The 21,588-nt window shown below is 47.8% G+C and overlaps 1 protein-coding gene across 1 annotated transcript in view; it reads left to right on the top strand.

Moving 5' to 3' along the window:
• The window catches only part of LOC147631706 (myosin-1-like), an 89,612-nt gene that overhangs the window by 55,915 nt on the left and 12,109 nt on the right, over positions 1 to 21,588 (top strand). Inside the window, exons 12-15 of the mRNA XM_086808218.1 lie at positions 3,720 to 3,838; positions 4,023 to 4,172; positions 4,302 to 4,391; positions 4,494 to 4,571. Of these exons, the coding sequence (XP_086664344.1) occupies positions 3,720 to 3,838; positions 4,023 to 4,172; positions 4,302 to 4,391; positions 4,494 to 4,571 (437 nt within the window). The remainder of the gene's footprint in view (positions 1 to 3,719; positions 3,839 to 4,022; positions 4,173 to 4,301; positions 4,392 to 4,493; positions 4,572 to 21,588) is intronic.

Consider the following 21,588-nt stretch of genomic DNA (forward strand, 5'->3'; position numbering starts at 1 on the left):
GCCTGCGCAGAATGAGAGGGCCCCTGAATGCGAGCCCAAGTAGCCATACGAGTGGATGATATCACCCCATATAGTACTTATGCACTAAGACCCAAAAATCTAGACACCTCAATAGCCTCCGTGCATCTAGCTCTCCAGATCTGCCTTGCTGTAATACTGGCAATAATCTCCCAACTGGTGTCAATCCTCTGTCTAGGGGGTGTATAATCAGAGTGAGAATTATCCAGCAATAAACCATGCTGGGCAATACCTCTACGAATGAAAAAAACAGAACCTGTACCACTGCCCTCATAAAAAAAGCTGTGGACCGGACTGGGAGAGCCAAGCAACTGCCCCCCAAGTCACATGCATGGCTCGGTCACTCAGTTTTCCCAGAAGTTGGGCTACAGGACCCCAAATCTATTGTGCAATGCTACATCCTCGTAGACAATGTTGTACGAACTCAGAATCTGCCGCACATCTAGGACAGGAAGGTGCTACACCGAAAACTGATCTCCACTGATTGGTCTCCCCACCAATCAGTGGTGGGGAGACCACTGATTGGTGGTCTCCCCACTGATTGGTGGGGAGACCACCATGTAAGAATAACCAAAAGAAATGAGAGATCTGGCTCCTTCTATATGAGTGCCAAAGTCTATGCCAATATCTGCGCTGTATCACTGGAGAAATATCATAGCTCTCCCAATGAGGCCTGAGAGTAGGGATCCTATGCATCTGTCGAGTCAGGAGAAGCCAGGCATTCCGAACAGTGAAACTGAAAAAAGGAAGGCTTTTCAAAGGATCGAAGGCATCAATCCACTCCCACTCTCCTGGATTCCACTGAAGATATCTAATAGGACTGCCACCATATAGCCACAAACACCAAGAGCCATGAGTCACTATCTGAGAAGAAGGGTCGATGAACTAGTGCTTTCCCAAGCGACCAACAATCCTCACTAGACTAAGCCTAGTATTTGGGATGATCTCCTCCATACTACATCTCCTCAATCTCCCACCAGGCATGATAGAATAAATGAGGCAATCTGTATCCTCCTGGCCCGGGAGAGCAATGACCTGCAGAGGTATGCCTATGCTCGAAAAAACTCCCAGCCAACTCGGATGATAGTCTCCGTGAAAGGTCCCAAAAAGCCACTCATGCGGAATAGCTGCATCAATCTAATCAATACGAATGCGAGAGCCCCTAAGATGCTGAGTGGATGCAACTCTCCGATCCTCCGGAAGACTCTTAAAGGTCTTCCAAGCAAGAACTGTGTATGCGCATCTCTCCCATTCTGCACATTGCATATAACGAGATGCACCAAGTGGCCGACCAGCCTCATCCCTAATGAACTCGTTCCAGATAATAGGTTGTCGGTCAGCCTCGTCCAAAGACCTAGGAAACCTTTGTCGCAAAAAAATATCTCATACTTCTCCATGCTCTGACAATGGCTACAATAAGAGGGGAAGATGGTGCCCTAATATTAGCCTCTGTGAACAAAAAACGTGTGCTGGGCATCCAATCTCTCCTGGTGTACATCTGGAAATCTGAAACAAGAAAAAATCCTTCCAAGGCTCTGCCTGGTAGGAAACCTCTGACCACAAGTTTGCAAAGCAACGCCCTGCACTAAACATCCGGATCGACAACATTCAAGCCCCCCTCTCTTTTGGGCTGAATAACTGTGAGCCAAGCTACCCGGCACGAGTGTCTGAGGTGCCATCCAAGGCCCTGACCAGAGAAAATTGCGGATCAATCTCCGCAATTGGCCAATGCACGCACGAGAGAAGCACCAACAAGAGGCAATAAGCCAAGCTGAGGCAAGCAAAACCTGATTAGCCACCAAAGCTCTGGAGGCTAAATCTAATCTCCTGAGCATGAGGATGTTTCTCGTGCTCTTTGTGCAAGGCAGCCAATCTACGTCTAATAGCCCTTTCTAAGTCCAAGGCCTCTTGCCTCTTAGATAGGGCACATGTGATAAAAGTCACTAATATCACTGAGAGCAGAGGCCAGGCTTTGAGAGGCCTGTAAGAAGTCATGAGATCTCCAAATATGAAGCATACGACGCGATAGCTCTACATCTGAAAACAAATGATCAGGGATGCGTACATAGGGTGCTGATCCATGGCAATTCGGATCTCTAATACATAAAACCACTAGGCAATGATCCAATTTGGAGGTGCCTGTAGCAATCAAAGTATGTCCACCTCTGTCAAGCACCCAATCATCCACATAAAATCTGTCTAACCGTGCATAGATAAATCCTACATCTCTTCTCTTGTTAGACCATGACTAAAGAAGAGTGGATGGACGACTCAAAATGTCATCCTCATGCCAACAATCTCTACCATGAATGGAGAGGATAAACCTCTCCCAAGATGCTCTTTCAAGAGGATGCACCAAGCCCTCATGTCCACCTCTTTTATCCGTTGGCATCTCAACCATGTTAAAATCCCCACCAATAATCCAATGGTCGGCAAGAGGCATCAATGTAGTGAGAGATTTCCAAAAGGCAATCCTCTCACCTCTATGGTTAGGAGCATAGAGGTTGAGAATACCAATGCGTGTAGTACCTTGCATAAGAAGGATCCACTGCGCTCTCGCAGGCAAAATGACACCATGTCCAATGATGCAAGGCAAGATCAAACCTAAAACAGAGATACAAACACCACCCTTGGTACCAACAGCCGGTGACCAAAAGGTGTGTCCCGAGAGAAGCTTGCCTGATCTCCCACACTGACTAGCATCCAGTTTATGCTCTTGCAAGAGCAATATATCCATAGGTGCACCTGTGACTGCACAATGAAGCTGGGTTTTTACAATTTGTTTCCGTCGACGCAGGAAAAAACCCCCAAGACCCTGAATGTTCCAAGAGACGTTCCTCATAAAGACTCCCCCCAAGAGAGTTAGTGTGGTTGTCTTTGGGATATCAAAAGGCATAGCAGGTTTGGAGGATTCTTCACTTGTTTACTGCCAAGCCCAGCACCCACAAAACCAGGGGACCATTGCCTGGGCTACGAAGGTTGGCCCAGTACTGCTCTGTGAGGACGACAGTGCCAGTTCAGCACCTTAGCTCACTCACTTTTGGATTGCCTCTTCAATCCCGGTGTGCCTCTGGGCCCCGTAGATCTGCCTGGACCAGGGCATGGGAGCCTGACAGTAGCGTCGCTGCCTGACATATTTTGCAGGATAGATGCAGCAAGATTGTCAAGGGTTGAATTAAACCACCAATGAGACCATCATTTCCATTCCAATGGACCCTATCCACACACTCCAGGGCAATGGAAGCGTTCGACGGGTGACTTGGACTGGATGCAGCAGCGTCAAGCTGCTTTCCTCTCCTCACTTGGAGCCTAGGTCCCTTCCTCACCCAAGGGGACTCTTGTCTAGTTTGGCATTACAGGCCCCAGTGTGCACGTCCCCCCCAACCCCACGAGGGCTTCCACAGACATGGAGGGAGCTCCCCCCCTCCTGTATCTCAATGTATCATTACCTCATGAGAGGATTGTAGTTTGCTATTGTGTGGACGCCTTTCTTTCATTAATAGGAGCTTTTCTTGGATACAAATTTTATTTCACTGTCTATCATATCACCTTTTCATTCTGTTTGACCAGTTTGCTGGTTTTCTTAGCATAGTCACATTGCTCCTATGTTCTTAATGCCTTTTGAGGAATGCTGATATAAAGACCTGTATACAATAAGGGGCTTTTTCTGAGACACTCACATGGGTTTTTCTGGTGAACAGCTGCTGTATATACAGCAAAGTTGTTAAAATGTAGCAAGGACCACCTTATGGGAGCACTTTCCACACGGAAGATTCGAGCAGGACAAGAAGACATAGTGCAAAAGCTTACTTATTCACAGGTTTTGCTTCTGGCAACAATCTCATTCATGCATATTTGCATTTATTATTCAATACAATGGAAGCCTGACGGTAGTCTTGTCTAATTCAGTTTATGTTCCCTATTCAATGCCATGAGTGTGAAATTTAGTGAGCTATTGAATCCTCTTATATTCAACCAGTATTCTTAGCTTCTTTTTCTTTCAGGCAGTTGATTCAAGAGATGCACTAGCAAAAGCTATCTATGCCAGTTTGTTTGACTGGCTGGTTGATCATGTCAACAAGTCATTTCAAGCTGGAAGGTGTTTTAGTAAATCTATCACTATTTTGGACATTTATGGTTTTGAGTCCTTTGTGGTAAGCAATTACTTGTAGTTTTTGTCCTACAGCATTCCATTTTTGGAATGACTGATGCAGTCTGTTATGTAATCATCCAACATCTATAAGCATGGGTTCACTTGGCTAATCCGTCTTCTTCATTCACAGAATAACAGTTTTGAGCAGCTGTGTATAAACTATGCGAATGAGAGACTACAGCAGTACTTCAATCGGCATCTTTTCAAACTTGAACAGGAGGTATTGGAAGAGTGGAACTCTCTTCTTCTCCCTTGCTACCCCTGAAATGCCTTCTTACTATTGGCCTTCGTGCTGACATGATATTACTGTGGTTGCAAGCAGGAATATACTTCTGAAGGTATTGACTCGACACGAGTTGAGTTTGAGGACAATCAAGAATGCCTTGAACTTTTTGAGAAGGTTAGAGATTTGAAGAAGACATTCAGGATTTTATGCTTCTCCCTTAGTTAAGGTGTCAATTGGAGGCTGCATCTGAAAATCTTAATGCAAAAAAACAGGCCTAGAAAAGCAGGGTTAAAGGAAAGCAGCACTGCTTTTAGTGGATGGAGAGGTCAGGCCAATCAGTATGATTAAGTTAGCCACATTCAAATAGCAATTAACTCACCCTCTGGTCAATAAGCAAAACCCTTAACTTAGACACTTTCAAATAGCAATTAACTCACCCTCTGGTCAATAAGCAAACCCTTAAGTTTCTCTTAAACTTGAACGTGCATGTTGAAAGCAAAAAAACCCTGAGTGACCCTTTGGTCCAGAAAGATGCTCGGGCATACTGGAACTCTACCCTCCGCTCCTCAATCGAGCATGCGCTGTCTCCATCTGGGACTCTAGCCAGGGGCTATCTGGAGACTGATCCTGGAGGCGCTAAAGGAAAGCAAGGCTCCACCAGTGTTGAGCTGCCCTCCTCCCGAAATGATCTCCCCAAGACCAAGGTCAAGATCCACTGCAGCTGAGCCCTAACTGAAAGAGAGAGCTCCTTAGATCTCCTCGATCCGTCTGCCAAACTCTGGATCCTGATTCTAGCACTCTAGGATGCAGATAGTCTGCTGCCTCTCTGGTCTTCAGGGATCCTCTAAGTGAAGGAGATCTGGGCATGGTCTTTTTTTTTTTTGCAAAAAGGAGACCTCTATTAAGTATGAAAAGCCCATGGGCCACACCTCCGCATATCAGTATGGGGGTGTGTCAGATCCCTGCTCTCAAAAATAGTTGTGGACCAGGTAGGAGCAGCCTGGCATTACAGACAGTGTAGCTGAAAAAAGGATGAGTCTTCATAAGATTGGCTGCATCAATCCACTCCCACTCACCAGGATCCCAATGAAGATATCTAATAGCACATCCACCATACAACCATAAGCACCAACACCGATGAGTCACAATATCAAACCAAGGGTCAACATGCCAGTGCTTTCGTGAGCGTCACTGGATGAAGGACAGTGCCAGGAATAATCTCCTGCATGTCACATTTCAGCAATCTCCATCTTGGTTGGATAGAATAAAAAACATGATCTCCTCCCCCATTGAGCAAGGCTAGCACCTGTAATGGCACTGCTCTCCTGGAGTAAACTCCCATGCATCCTAGTCCCAACCACCTAGGATGATGTTGATTGTGAAATGTGCCAGTAATCCACTCATGAGGTATAGCTGCATCAATTTGATCGATCCATCTAAGACTCCCTCTGAGGTACTGGGTAGATACAAGTCTCTGACATTGGAAACAAGGTTGTGAGAATGCACGCACACACACACACTTTTCTTTTTGTAAAAACCAGTCCTCTATTGCCAAAAAACAATATACAACCATAGACACGCGTGCTAGGGTAGCTTGGCTCACAATTATTCAGCCCAGACAAGAGGGGGGGCTGAATATTAATATCCAGATGTTCAGTGCAAGGCGTTACCTTGCAAACTTGTGGTTAGATGTTTCCTACCACTGAGCCTTGGAAGGATTTTTTCTTATCTCTGATTTCGGGATGTACTCCGTGTTGGGAGAGATTGGCTGCCTAGCACACGGTTTTTGTTCACGGAGGCAGATATCAGGGCACCATCTTCCCCTCTTATTGTAGCCATTGTCAGAGTATGGAGAAGCATGAGACCATTCTTGCGATAGAGGCTTCCTAGGTCTTTGGATGAGACTGATGACCAACAACCTCTTATGTGGAATGAGCTCATTAGGGATGAGGCCAATCGGCCACTTGGTGCATCTCGTTGCATGCAATGGTCAGGATGGGAGAGATGTGCATATACAATTCTTTCTTGGAAGACCTTTAAGAGTCTTCTAGTGGATCGGAGAGCTGCATCCATTCAGCATCTTAGGTGCTCTCGCATACGTATTGATCAGATTGATGTAGCTATACCGCATGAGTGGCTCTCTAGGACCTTCAATGGCGATTATTATCCGAGATGGCTGGGAGTTTTTTCTAGGATAGGCGTACCTCTACAGGTCATTGCTCTCCCAGGCTAGGAGGCTACAAATTGCATCATGTACCAAACATAACATTGTTTTATTGACATTAGCATACAAAGAGTTTTCCCTTAAAGCTTGAAAAATTGTACAAAGATGATATTCATGTTCTAAAATAGACTTATTGTACACTATAATATCATCTATAGAATCTACTACAAACCGACCCATGAATGGCCTAAGAATATCATTCATGAGCATCATAAAAGCAGCAAGAGCATTGGTTAGCCCAAACGGCATCACCAAATACTCATAATGACCTAACTTGGTCCTAAACATTGTCTTATGTACATCATCATCTCTTATACTTCTTTGATAGTAACCACTTTTTAAATCTATCTTACTAAATATTATGGCACCATGCAAGGTATCTAAGAGATCGTCGATTCCTATAAGCAGGTTTCTTCGGGCTGCCCCTGATGTTGTGGGTCTCAGGCTGCCTTTATGCACGGAGAAAGAGTTTTTGGACTCTGAGTTAGCAGATGATACGGCGTTGTTCCTTGAGGCTTCACATGCTTGTTTATGTTCTTTCCGGACAGCCTTGGAGGCCTTTTGTTTGACAGCAGGAGCTACTATCAATTGGCATAAGTTAGTTGGTTTTTGGATCAATGGTTCTCCTCTTGCAGATTGGGGTACAGATGTTGGTTTTACTTGGATTGAGAGAGGATGCTCTGCCAGATACCTTGGTTGTCAGGTGGGCGTTGACATCTCCCCCCTGCACAATAGTTTGCTTCAGTGCTCTTAAGCATTAAAAGCAAACTTCATCACTGGAGTAGGAGGAAGCTCGACTTGGCCTCTAGAGCTTTGGTGGTTAACCAAGTTTTGCTAGCCACGGCTTGGTTTATCGCTTCGTGTTGGATTTTGCATAAGGGCTGCATTGGCCAGCTTCGTCGCCTTATTCGGAACTTTCTTTGGTCAGGGCTTGATGGAAATGCACACACCAGGGCTAGAGTTTCTTGGGAAACCATTATCAGGCCTAAGCAGGAAGGGGGATTGAATATCATTGACCCTGAGGTGCAATGTAAGGCTTTGCTTCGTAAGCTGGTTGTTAGGGGCTTTCTTCCAGGCACTGAGCAGTGGAAGGACTTTCTCATGCAGCAGATCACGAAGTGTGTCCCTGTTCGCAGAGGTGATTGGACTCTCAGCTCACGCTTTATTTTTTCGGATGCAGTTCACTGCTCCCCTTCATCCCCCCTGGTTAGGTCCCTCCTACGGACTTGGGACTGCCTGAGGAGTTTTTTGGTTCACATCCCCCCACGTTCAGCGGAGGAAGTTAACCGGCAGCCCATTCTATAGAATGATTTGATCTTAGATGTGCATGGTAGGCCTCTTGGGGCAGCTATGCATATTCTTTGGGCTGGCTGGGAGACCCTATGCCCCACAATGCTGGTTGGAGGAGGTTTCAGAGCCTCACCGAGGTACAGAGATTGGATTTCACGCAGCATTTGAGAGGCTCTAGCCGGAGGATTGCACAGATTGATGCAGCCATTTCCAACCACTAGATTACTGGATCTTTCTTGGAAGGCCGTCATCATTCTTGGTTTGGGGTTTTTTCTAGGACACGTGTTCCTCTTCAAGTTATGGGTCTCCCCTTGCCTAGGGAGGATGATGTACCGGTCTTTTTTTCTGTACAGGATGGATGGCAGCTAGAGAGATGTGACGTGCAGGACCTTATTGAGGGCCCCCAGATTCGTCCAGTCAAAGTTGTTGGCAGGTTGGGGAAGCACGTCTTTGTTGACACCCCCCCCCCCCCCCCCCCCGGGGATGATCACAGAGAGTGTTAACCTTTGGTTGTATGGTGGCTGCCCTATCAGACATTTGCATTGGGACCCCGGTGAGTGGGAGTGGAAGGATGCTTGTAACCCTTTGAAAAGCATGCCTTTTTTCAGTTATACGGTACGAAATGCCAAACATCTTATCTTGGGACACATTCAGAGTGTCCCTACTCTTAGACCCCATTGGGAATCTTACGGCATTTCGACTAACATTCAGAGGGTTTTTTGGCGGAGATTGTGGCATTCTTATAGGAAGCCACAGATTTCCTCCTTTATCTGGGTTTCTCTTCATGGTGGTCTGGCCACCAATCAATGGAGGTCTGTTACTGGTGCTTGCCCAGCATGCCCTAGATATGCAGGAGTTTCGGAGTCAGTTTACCATTGTTTATGGGAATGCAAGGAAGCACAGAGGGTTTGGTCTGCGATTGCACACCTCTTTGGTAGGATTAAGAGGGATGCTATCATTTCTTTTGGTTCTATCATTTGGTTGACACAGTCTGGGCCTCAACTGAGATTCGAGGGGACTGACAGGAGCTTGGCCATTATGGTTAGGCAAGGAGTTGCTCGGCAGTGTTGTCTTCAGGATTTGCCACTTTCACACTTTGTCCCTCTGGCACAAAGGTTAGACAACTCTTGGGAGATTATTGCTAGCATCTCAACCTTTTTCACGTCCTCTCATTCGGGACCCTATTGGCAGCACAGGGCTCCTGGTTGGTTGAGATCTCCACCTTACTTGGTGTGAAATCTCCATTTTGTAAAATTTTTTCATACTCAATAGAAGTCTCCTTTTTGGGGGGGAAAAAAATGAGAAAATGTTATCAAAGATGCTCCTTCCGTGTAAGAATCCATTCTGAGTATCATGAATGACATCTTGCAAAATTGGTTGCAATCTGATGCTCACAGCCTTAGCAAGAATCATATATGGAGTCCCAAGTAAGGTGATAGGTCTCCACTGGCCAATCAATGTCTTATCCCCACTCTTAGTAGGGATAAGATAGATAAGCCCCTCAATGAGAGAAGAAGGCATAGAACCTGTGTCCCACATCTCCTGGAGAGCCGATGTGATCTCAGCCCCAATCTCATCCCGAAAAGTAATGAAAAAAATAGGGGAGAGGCCATCCTCTCCTAGACACTTACCATGAGGTAAGGCATGAAGAGCATAACAGAACTCTTGCATAGAAAAAGGGGCATCCAGAATGGCACGCATCTCCTCACTGATCAAATGTGGAAGTGCATTCCAAACGTTCCTCTGTGCCCTGTCTCAAATCAAAATGCGGCTCAGCACTAAGAAGCTGGTGATTGAAATCAGTGGCAATCTGTCTAACCATAAGAGGATCTAAATGAAGAGTGCCATGTGAATCCTTCAATAACTGCCTGACACTATCTCTGGCATGAGATGGGCCGTGAGTAGCAAAGAAATGTTTGTTGCATCTGCCACCCATCTGGGTCCAAAAGGATTCCTGGGCATGGTAACGGTACTCTGCACGCTGCTCAAGAGAGTGATGAAGTTCTGCCCTAACAGTACATAAAGAATCTGCAACCCATTGAGCATTAGGATGTTTCTCATGCTCTTTCTGTAAAGCAACCAGTCTACGTCTTATAGCCCTTTCTAAATCCAAGGCCTCTTATCTCTTAGACAAGGCACATGTGTGATAAAAGTCACTAATATCACAAAGAGCAGAGGCCAAACTTTGTGAGGCCTGCGAGAAATCATGAGATCTCCAAATACCACCAACCTTCTCTTTGCCTTTCCATGATGTACCAACTGCTTTTTCAGGACTGATATTTTGACGCAGCCTGCCAGTCCATGGTCTATCAACAGACCCAACACAAGAGGACTCTCTAGGTCCACTCCATGACTGTGATTGCTGACTTGCATTTTGTGCAATCACTTTTCGAGTTACATCAACCCCAACAACATCTTTTTCAATAGCATACCAGCTACTCATTTCATTAAACACAACATCTATACTTACCCTCAACTCACGTGTAGTAGAATTATAGCATCTATATCCCTTTTGCTCAAGGGAATATCCAATAAACACACATTTTTCAGCCTTTGGATCAAGCTTCATACGCAACTCATCTAGCACATGCACATAGGCAATACATCCAAAAACTTTCAAGTGAGACAAATCAGGTAATTTCTCCTCTGGCGTTACATCATTTATGGCTGTAGTAGGAGTTCTGTTCATATTATAAACTGTTGTAGAAACAGCTTCAGCCCAATAGCTATGAGGCATATTCTTCTCTGTCATCAATACTCGTGCTATCTCTGCAATGTGCCTGTTTTTCTGCTCAGCAAGTCCATTTTGTTGCGGAGTATATCTACATGTAAAGTGTCTCTAAATGCCATTCTTCCACAAGAAATCAAAAAACTCATTAGAGAAGTACTCTCCCCCTCCATATGACCTTAGGCACTTCACATGCTTCCCTGTCTGCTTTTCAGCCATCACTCTAAAATTCTGAAAATGAGTGAAAACTTCACTCTTCTCCTTCATGAAATACACCCACACTTTCCTCGTGTGGTCATCAATGAATGTTACATAATACCTGCAGCCACCCATGGACGTAGTTTTTGCAGGACCCCATACATCTGAATGCACAACATCTAGTACATTCCTGCTTACATTTCTGTCATGTGGAAATATATACTCTGTCTGCTTTCCGAATTGACATGCTTCACATACCATTTGCATACCATCAACCTTAAACTTAGGTAGCCCTGTCACAATTTCTTTAGTCTGTATAGACTTCATTCTTTATACATTTACATGCCCGATTCTCTTATGCCAAATGTCTGTATCTGCAACAACTCCTGAACCCTATGCAAACATTGCAGCTTTCACTTCATGCATATTTATATCTAGTGTAAACAATGTGCCCACTCTATTGCCTTTTGCAACCAACCTGCAATTGTCTTTAAAGTCTTCGACCTAACATCCATCAGGGGTAGAGCGCACTTGCAAACCTTGCTCAATCATCTAGTCAACAGAAACCAGATTCTTTGTAATATTTAAACGTGAAGTACATGCAAGATACGTCACCTTACCATTCTGCATAGACAATAGCACATTTCCAACATGGGTAATTGGATGAGTAGTATCATCCCTTCTTTCAACAAAACCTGGCTTTTCAGGATTTGTCATATCCTTAAACCACTCACCATGATTGGTCATGTGGTTCGAATGCCACATACCATACATCATCATTGCATGCGGATACATCATTTTCCAACACAGCATTAAGCACATGTCGCATAACAAACAACCTTTCATTGTCCTCATTACTTTGGCTAGAGGACGCATAATTATTTTGCCGCACTTTTCCACTTCTCATGTCATTTTTCTTCTTATAGCAATCTGCCTGCACATGCCCAGATTTGCCACAATAAAACAGCCTTGTGTATCATTTTGCTGCCTTTGCTAATTTCCACGACCTCTTTGACTCCCCCTCCCTCTAAACTGGCCTCTTCCACCTATGTGTTGTTGTGATTCATGGGACTGTTGTTACTGACCATAATTTTGATAACCTGTTCAGCCACCACCTTGGCTTGGCCTCGGTCTCTACCTCATCCTCTACCTGCACTTGTGTAGAAGGCCTGTTGCTCCAAAGTGTCTTTGTTTTGAGAAGACTGGTCTTCATGCAAACTCTTTTCTTCAATGATCAACATTGACACCAAATCTGTAAAGTTAGGAATGTTCTCCCGAGTCTAAATAGACGTCTTGAATGCCTTGTATTATGGCCCAAGACCACGTAGACATACTTCTACCTAATCATCATCATCAACGAAAACACCAATAGATGCAAGGGATTCCACAATGCCCTTGATCTTCCAGGCATAATCATTCACAAACATGTTTTTCTTCTCCACAATATGAAGCTTATTCTTCAATTGAATCTTTCATGCCTTGGTGTTAGTTTCATACAACTTCACCAAGGTGTCCCATGCCTCCTTGGGTGACTTGGCATCATGTATATGCCCAGTCATAGTATCCTATATGCTAATAGAAAGCCAATATATGACTTTCCTTGCTGCTTGATTGTATTCTTTTACATCTACAGCAGTTGGATTAATCTCTGGTATCTCTGGCGTCTCCTCAGGTTCACCTTCAATGTAGTCTCAATAACCTTTTTCCATCAGGAAATTTGTTAATCTAAACCTCCAAGCATGGAAGTTGTTCTTGTCAAGCTTTTCTCCAACAATTTGGTTAATTCCATCATTCGACATCTTGTCTGCAACACAAACTCACCAAAAGCAGCACTCTTGTTTGATCTGCACAAACTGTTGTATTCTCTGCAACGGTACTATGCTGCACTTGAACTATCCAACCAGTGACCTCAATTTACATACATACACCCAATAACAACTATAAGATCTCTTTGCAGTACACACAGTGTGTGCACAACCAATTTCCCTTCCTGTAGTTCCAAAAACAGAAATCTGCAGAAAATCAAAACTTACCCGCAGTGTACGTGAACACCTGCGAATTGAAAAACGTAGGTCAAGGCGTGCCCGAAACGCATTTTCTGGTCGAAAAATTTCGTCCAAAGGACAGTATTGTTGCCGTGCAGCTTTGCTCCCATGAAGATGTCACCAATTGGCCGACCATTTGGTCCATCTCCAGTTTTTGCGTCTCGTTCACTTGAGGCCAGGCTGGTGTCTCATGTGAAGAGGCGAGTATTTTGCTGACATGGACGGGAGCCAGACTGGTGCCACCCGTGTGTTAGCAGGATGGTGTCGTATGGACGGGAGCCAGACTGGTGCCACCCGTGTATGACCTCGACTGTGTTCGACCCATGGGATTATCACGCCATGAAAGAGCCATTATTCGTGCCGTGTTTTGCCTATGGGACTGTCACACCATAGGGAAACTCGTGCCTGGAACTGTGTCTTACCTATGGGACTGTCACTCCATAGGAAGACTAGGTTTTTATGTTTTATGTCGTGCCAGTTTTGTGCCGACAGATATTTTGTACTTGTTCCATGAACGGGAGATATGTCCATATTACTATTTGCACATGCACACATGATTTGCATGTTTGAAACTGTTTTCGCATGACATGTATTTTTGTGTCTGCCTGCTTGACGTGTTACTTACTGAGCGGGGACGCCTGCCAGTGAGTCGTGAAGTCTGTTCTGTATTCTGACGAGTTTTGGTGCATGTGAACAGGTGGTAAGTATATAGCACATGTTATTTAAATATTTTATATTCTAACCCTTTGTTTTATAAGGTTAAATGTTCACATTCACTTAAAAGTGAGCACCCACTTAGGGGCCAAGGTGGGGAGCCCCACTTAAAGTGTGTGTGGGGGTGGGTGCATGGGCACCTACCCAACCCACCTTAGAACTGGCCACCCACATGCAATCGTGGGGGGGAGCCAGCCAAATCAAAGTGTTGACTCCACTTTAAGTTTTATAAAAAAAAACTTTCTCCTTCAAGCGTGGACACCACCCCGCTTCCACCATCTTCGTGAAGAGCAAGAACCAGCGATCGTTTACGCAACCCCTGAGGCGGCTCTTTCCATCATCTCTCAGGCGGCTACTTCTGTACTCTCTGCTACTGCTACGGCTGCAAGCTGTCTCCCATCTGTATCTTGTCACCTGTGGCATCATCTGACTAGGGGCCTGGTGAGTCTCCGAGTAGAAGACTATATCTCTATCTCTAAAGCTATCCTCAAAGGCACCTACATCAAATCTGAGGGATCCATTGCAGTTCCAGGCTGCCAGCTTTAATTTGGTCCCATAGGTCTCGCACCGTCATGTAGAGCGTCGCTCCACGATGACCACCCTCCCTTCTCTATAAAATGCTATCTTTCCCTTTTCTCTTGCCGCCCTAATCTCTGGCATGACTTCCTTCATATGTGCAAGCTTTGAAAGAGTAAGATCGTCACCAAGAAAAATGCCTGTATTCTTTAAAGTGGGTCGCCTCTTCAAGAACTCCTTCTTCGCCTCAATAGAAGGGAAGCGAAGTATGAGAGCTCTTTCCTTTGATGTTTCCCCGTTGCCTCCGCTTTTTTTTCCCACTCTCCAGGCTTTTGTGTGTGCCGGACTGTCAATCCCCATCAACACCATAAGCTCTTTCACCTCCTCGTCAACTTTATCCCCGTCTTTAAGGCCGGTAATCCTCACATGCAAAGCACGTGTACGTCTTCGTTGTTCCTCTTCCAAAGTCATGTTAATGATTGTAGGTGTAGGGGTTGTTATCTCCTTACCTTTACCCTTCTTGGCGACCTCTATCCACTTCTCTGCTTCATCCATCTTCCTTTGAGTCTTGGTGATGACTTCCACCCATGAGGAAGTCTTTGCTTCGTGTTGCTTCTCTTCTTCCTTAATTGCCCGTACTTGTTCCTTGATAACCTTGAGCTCTTCTATCATGGATGGCTGAATTTCACCTTCTTCAAGTCCACCATTTGCCTTAGCCTCTGCAAGCTCCCTCTAAAGAGCTGAAATTACGCCTTTGAGCGTGTTGACTTCCCCGTGAAGGTCTTTGACTTCTGCTATGAGGTGTCAGCAGTACTGTGCGGCGAATAGAGAGGACGGCTACGAAAGAGAAAGTGAACAGAGGGCAGCCGGCGGGAGAGAGAGCAACAGGTTCGAAGAGAGAGAAAGTTGGGAGGGAGGCAACAGGTTCGAAGAGATAGAGGGAGGCGACAGGTTAGCAAGCGAGCAATGAGGGGGCGGCGATCAGGGCGAACAGCAGGCGGGAGGCAACAGGTCAGCAGGTGAGCAGTGAGAGGGCGGCGAGCAGGGCGAACAGCAGGCGACCAGTGAGGGGGCAGCAGAGAGAGAGAGAGAGAGAGAGAGAGAGAGAGAGAGAGAGAGAGTGAGACTAGAGTGTGTATGTATGAGCCTTGAGGGAGGGAGAGAGAGTGTGTATGAAAAAAAGAAAGCTGTATTAAACGTCTGCAAAAGGCCAAAATGACCTATGAGACCAAAATAGTCCATCATCATCATCTGGATACATCATCAAGATTCAAGGGTACAAAGTAAAATGAAATGAACCGGTAGAGTATAGAGAGAGCTCCAAAAGTGGGTATAAAAAACATCATCATCCTAGTGTGTCTGAAGCTTGAAGTTTGAACTTTGGGTCTTGAGAAAGGCTTAAGGGAGGGAGGGAGAGAGAGTGTGTGTGTGAGAGGGGCTGCCTTGGGCCCTTAAAGCCCCCGTCTAAAGATCAAACCAGTAAAATTTTTATTTTTATTTTTTTTGTGGACGCCTCGATCAGGCAGTCGTACGCCTCAAACGCCTCTAAACGTTAGAGGCGCACCTCGTAACAACTATGGGTATAAGAGCAAGGAGCGTGATCACTCTATTCTCACAGCAAGGAGGAGTGGCTCGTGGTGTTCTCTCGATGTGTGTAAGTGATATAACTTCATTGCTTGAAATGGTCCCCTTTTATATGAGGAGGTACACCCTTGGGCTTGTACATCAATGTGGGATAAATTCCTTTGCTCATGTGGCTGCATACTATGCTTTGCACTTTTTTGGCTACTCTTTCTCACTCCCTACCTCTTTCTTGTGCTCTTTGACACCACATTTCTCAACACCTCCCCTTGGTGCCACATCTTTGGGCTACTCAAGGTGGTTGGATGCAAGGTTTTACAATATATTTTCACCCCCCCTTGATGGTGACTTGACCTATCTTTGAGGGCGAGAGATCATCTCTAAGAGTGAGGTCCCCCCCTTGATTGACTTGACCTATCTTTGAGATCTCTTCTAAGAGTAGGGTTACAACAATCATTATCTCTCCTGGGTGCTCAACTGGCTACTCTTAGGTAGTCGGGTAGATACACACAACAAACAAGATGAAATGATAAGATGGGTGTCTACTCATATGGTGACCCCTCTTTTACAGCAGATGGCTAGGATAGTGGTGGTAGCTTCTTGTGACTCATGTTGATGTCGATATCGTGGTAGCCTCTTGGTTGCTATGACCTTGACACCACTACTTGTTCTTCTTGTTCGATGACGTTTCCTTCTTCACTTTGTTGACTGCTTCTTGGCTCTTTGACCGCTTCTCCGGTGTGGACGGCATATTCTTCTTGTTGCCACTTGATGCTTTTAGTGTGGATGCCATGATGTGTTCTATGGTCATCTCATGCACTTGGTTCTTTGATCATGTTTAGATTTGATGTAAATGCATCTTTTCTTTGCTTTTGATGTTTATGCACATGTATTTTTTCATGATGAGTTTCCCAAGGATTTAACCCTTCCCCAAATGATACTTTGAAATGTAAAATATTTGCCGTTTGAGGTCTTATCGATGAGCTTGTGTTTTGCTTCACTGGCAATGTCTAATCTCGTACAAGGTTGGCAATGTGCTATGGATTTTCTTGTAATGATGATTTCAAGCTGATCAAAATAATTAGAATGCAACTAATCAACATCACCAGCACCGCTCGCTGAAGCTTCCGCTCCCCCCCTGCTCGCGCTGCTGCCTGCACGCCCTTGAGTCTTCCCCCCTCCCCCCCCCCCCCCCCCCCCCCCCCCCCCCCTGGTTCTCTTGCGCCCCCCGCCCCAGCATTGTAGCGCCCCTGCTCCTCTCCTTCGCGCCTCCCTTCTTCAGCGCCCCGCCCTCCCTCCGCCACCCTCCACCCTCTCCTCCCCCCTTTCGCGTTGCTTCCGCCCCCCCTTGGGTTTTTTTTCTTCGCCGCCGCCTTACCCCCCTCCCCTTCTTGCTGCTTTTTTTCCGTCCCCTGGGTTTTTTTGCCTTCCGCCTTCCCCTTTCGCCCTTTGTGTGCAGCTCGGTTCTTGCAAGACTCGCCGCATTCGCTCCGACTTCGACTTAGCTTCAGACTCTGATGGAGGTTCCTCCCGCCCCACCTCAGAGGGACTCTTCTGCAGCCCCCTCGCCCGCCCCTCTGAGGATACCCCCATCAGGCTTTCTCTTTCGCCAGAAGAGGAAGCGAGCCTCGCTGCAGAGGTGGAACGCCTCCAGGCACATTCCACCATCTACCGTATAGTCAGCACTCGCCCCAGCAGAGGGGAGATCCGGGATCTTCTCCAGGCCCGCCGCCTTCTTGCAGATGTGGACAAGATCCTGGACGTTCAGTTACTGGCCGTGGACACTACCAAATTGAGTTCGAGACAGCCCAGAGCGTGGCCCAGGTCCTAGCCATGAGTCCCCTTGACATCAGGGGCGCTCGGGCATTCTTCAGACCTTGGCAGCATGGCTTTGACCCAGCAGCGGCCGAGCAGGGAGAGCACCTATTTCATGTTACAGTTTGCTTCCCTGGACTCGGCCGTGAGTACCTTCCGCTCCTTTCTAAGCTAGGAGCATTGGTGGGCTCGGTACTTGAGACTGGCCCCACAGCAGCTTCAATGGTGGCTAGAGCAGCTGGGCTACCTTCGGTCAGAGTTTTGGTTCTTGACATCTCCTCCCTTCCGAAGGTCATTCAGCTACCTAGGATAGGGGGGGGATGGATTGATCAGAGAGTGGAGTTTTCGGGGCTTCCGAACCAGTGTTTTATCTGCAGGCAGGTCGGCCACATGGCCAAGGCCTGCCCTCGCAGGAGACCCCGACCTTCACCGCAGCAGCAGGCCCCCGATGGCCCGCCCACAGATGCGGCTCGGCAGGCAGCCTCCGGGACACCTGCTCAGCCCACAGAGACCTCGGAGTGGCAGCCTGGATAGGAGCACCGACGAGGGAGACAGCCACAGCAGCCCAGAGACCGATGCAGCAGCAGCCACAGTCTCAGCATCACTGGGTTCCCGTGAGGAACAGCTTTGCTCCCCTCCAGGAGGAGACCCCAGTGCCGATTGAGGACCAGGAGATGCCAGCACCCCCTCCTTCGCCCCCACCCTGCCTTCCCCCACCATCCCCCCCTCCCGCCTCGCTTCCACCTTCGCCTCGTCCCGTTCCTGCTCCGGTTTTGGCAGCGGCTCCTTCTCCACCCCCTTCTCCCTCCCCGCTCGCCTCAGCTCCCCGGGAGGCCCTGGCAGTTCCCTGGCGCTCACCTGCAGTCCGGCGGACACTGAGCACCGACCTTGCTCGAGCACCGCAGGGGAGACTTACCATGCCGATTCAGGCTTCACAGATATCCTCTATCCACAGTCGGCTGAGTCGCCTCAACACTAGACAGCGCTAGGAGGCTTTTGATTACTCCTTCACACGGCTTTTTGGAGTGGAGGGCCCCCATGAGCCAGCACCCATCAGAGTTCATGTAGTGATACCTCCGGCCCGAGGGGAGGAGGCACTTGATTCAGCGGTGGCCTTCTCATTCCCTCTCTGTGGCCCTAGCGATCGGGAGTGGACTATGGATCTCTCTCTTAGCATTTTGAAGACTCAGACAGTTGAGTTTTCTCACCATGTGAGCGATCTGGAGGTGACAGACGTGATAGGCCGACTATGGGAGTTGGCCCATTTTTTCTTTGATACCGGGAGTGTGGATGCCTCCGGGATTCGACATTTGCTGGTTCGCATAGTGGCAGACTTAGCACGCGACCCTAGATATGTATGCATACACGAGGTTGCTCTGTCTGAGCAGGAGGCAGTCGCCATGGGGCATAGCCACTGGCGCTTGATCCGAGATTCTTGCAGCACACCGGGTGGGCGGGTGGGCAGATTCGTAGCCGCTCGGATGGGGACTATTCTCCATCGAAGCCGCTTGCGAAGGCCCGCCGTACGGCTAAGACAGCCTCCATCTCAGCAAGTCATCCATGAGGATCATCTCATGGAATGTACAGGGCCTTGGCGGCGCACACTATATACGTTATCGTGGTTGCGTGAGGCAGGAGCTTCAGAGATGCCTGGTTGGGGGCAGTATTGATATTTTGATGATGCAGGAGCACCATTTGGGTGAGAGCAGGATCCGAAGATACGGTTCGGTGATGCCTGGTAGATCGGACACATTTTGGTCTACAGGGTTTGGCCCCTTGGGTGGGCAGGGAGGAGTATGTATGGTCATTGCGGATGTATGGCGGCAGGCCATTGTGGATCGCGGGATCATTGTGCCTGGTAGAGCAAAGTATGTCATTGTGAGGATGCATGATGAGCTCTTTGGCGTGTTCAATGTCTATGCGCCCAACCATGCTAGTGCCAGAGCAGAGTTCTGGACCTAGGTTACGGATGCATTGCCAGAGGCCGCACATTGGTGTGTCAGGGGAGACTTCAACATGCTTGAGGACCCGGCCGATAGGGTGGGAGGTAGTCATGTTACAGTGCACGGCACGGAGCTTGCAGCTTGGGAGCGATTTTGCATGACACTGAGGATCACTGATGCATGGCAGCATGAGGCTTTCTCCCGCTCTCAGGACAGTCTTAGTTTCTCTCAGTCAGATCGCCGGCAGGGAGGTACTAATCTATCACGGATTGATCGCTTCTATGTGGGCGACAGGTTAGGGGAGCGTGGGGTCTCCGTTGGCATTCTCGCTGGCATCTCTTTTTCAGACCATGCACCAGTTATTTTGACACTTGAGGAGAGGACACGGGAGACCAGCTTGCAGTTGAGGATCCCAGAGAGGATACTTATAGATCCTAGTCTCGCTGAGGACATTGAGAGGATATGGCATGATAGCCAGAGCTCTGACCAGGATGTAGCAGGCCAGTGTGCCCAGGGACTCATCGAGCTCAGCTCTTTTTTGCACGCTGCAGCCTTGACACGGCTGGGAGAGACTCACGAGCGGGAGCGTCGGTTGAGATGTAGCCTTGCTTCGCTTCAGCGCCTTCAGGAGCAGCAGCCTACATGTGAGTGGGTGGCGTCCCAGCTGAGCCAGGCATGCCAGGAGGTTAGAGAGGCAGAGGAGTAGAGACATGAGTTCTACTATCATCGCCAGGCCTCTCAGTGGACGCAGCTTGGTGATAGAGTGACTGTGGAGTTTTTTGAGATTACTGGACCCCGCCATGCTCGAGCAGGAGTCCGCCAGCTCAGGAGGCAGGATGGATCGGTAGCCACTGAGCCCGGGGAGATCAGAGCCATTGCCACTGAGTTCTATAGAGACCTGCTTTCAGCGGAGCCAGCCACTAAGGCTCGGGATGCTTGCAGACAGACTGTGTGGGCCCATGTGCAGAGGAGGGTCACAGATCGTATGCGCACAGTTCTGGGTGAGCCTCTTTCAGAGGTTGAGCTTGCTGAGGCCTTGAGGGTCCTTCCGCACCATAGTTGCCCTAGGGAGGACGGATTGACGCCTGCCTTTTTTATGCGCTATTGGGACCTTTTGGGGCCAGGCCTCCGCAGGGGATTTCAGTATGTTTTGGACACTGGGGTGATGCCACAGAGCTTTTCAGAGGGCTTGATCTTTCTTATCCCCAAGGGGGAGGGAGTATCAGATGATATTTGGCATTGGAGACCTATTACGATCCTCAATACTGTCTACAAGGTCTTAGCAAAGGCCTTGAGTTTGAGGATCCAGCCCTTCCTGGGGGAGTTGATTCATGATACCCAGACACGATTCGTCAAGGAGCGCAGTACTCAATTTTGAGAAGGCATACGATAGAGTCGATTGGGGTTTCTTAGAGGGCACTATGCTTCGCCTGGGCTTTGAGCCAGTTTGGATTCGAGGAGTGGCGGCTCTATATTCCACAGCTCGTAGCCAGGTGCTGATGGCAGGAGGACGGGGGCCGAGTTTTGAGTTGACCAGATCAGTCCATCAGGGGTGTCCTCTCGCCCCTTTTCTTTTTCTCTTCTTTGCTGAGGCTATGAGCATGTATCTGACGGCAGAGGAGGTTGGTTTGAGAGGACTCCAGCTCCCAGTCCGGGGGGAGGACTTGCTCGATGCTGAGTTTGCTGATGACACGGGTTTATTTTTGCATGGCCAAGAGGCCAATCTTCAGCGGGCAGAGCAGTTGCTTCAAGTTTTTAGTGCAGCTTCGGGAGCATTGATCAATTGGCGCAAGACAGTGGCCTTTTGGATCAGTAGCGCTCCCACTCCGGCATGGAGCCCAGACCCGGGTTTTAGATGGATTCCTCCTGGCACAGCAGTGCGGTATTTGGGATGCCAGGTTGGACTAGATTTGTCACCTGAGCAGCAAATTGCCCCGCTTCTTCTGAGCATTCAGAAGAAGCTTTTGTATTGGAGTACAGCTCGGCTATCCTTGGCTGGGAGGGTGGTGGTGGCAAATCAGGTGCTTTTAGCGACCATGTGGTACATCACGTCTTGCTGGATCTTCTCGAGCTCTTGCATCAGCCATGTACAGAGGCTGATCAGGAACTTTCTTTGGTGTGGGCAGGATGGTCAGCC

The sequence above is a fragment of the Cibotium barometz genome, chromosome 14 (genome assembly GCF_041138505.1).
Source record: "Cibotium barometz isolate CiBa-2024 chromosome 14, ASM4113850v1, whole genome shotgun sequence".
In the NCBI taxonomy this organism is placed as follows: domain Eukaryota; kingdom Viridiplantae; phylum Streptophyta; class Polypodiopsida; order Cyatheales; family Cibotiaceae; genus Cibotium; species Cibotium barometz.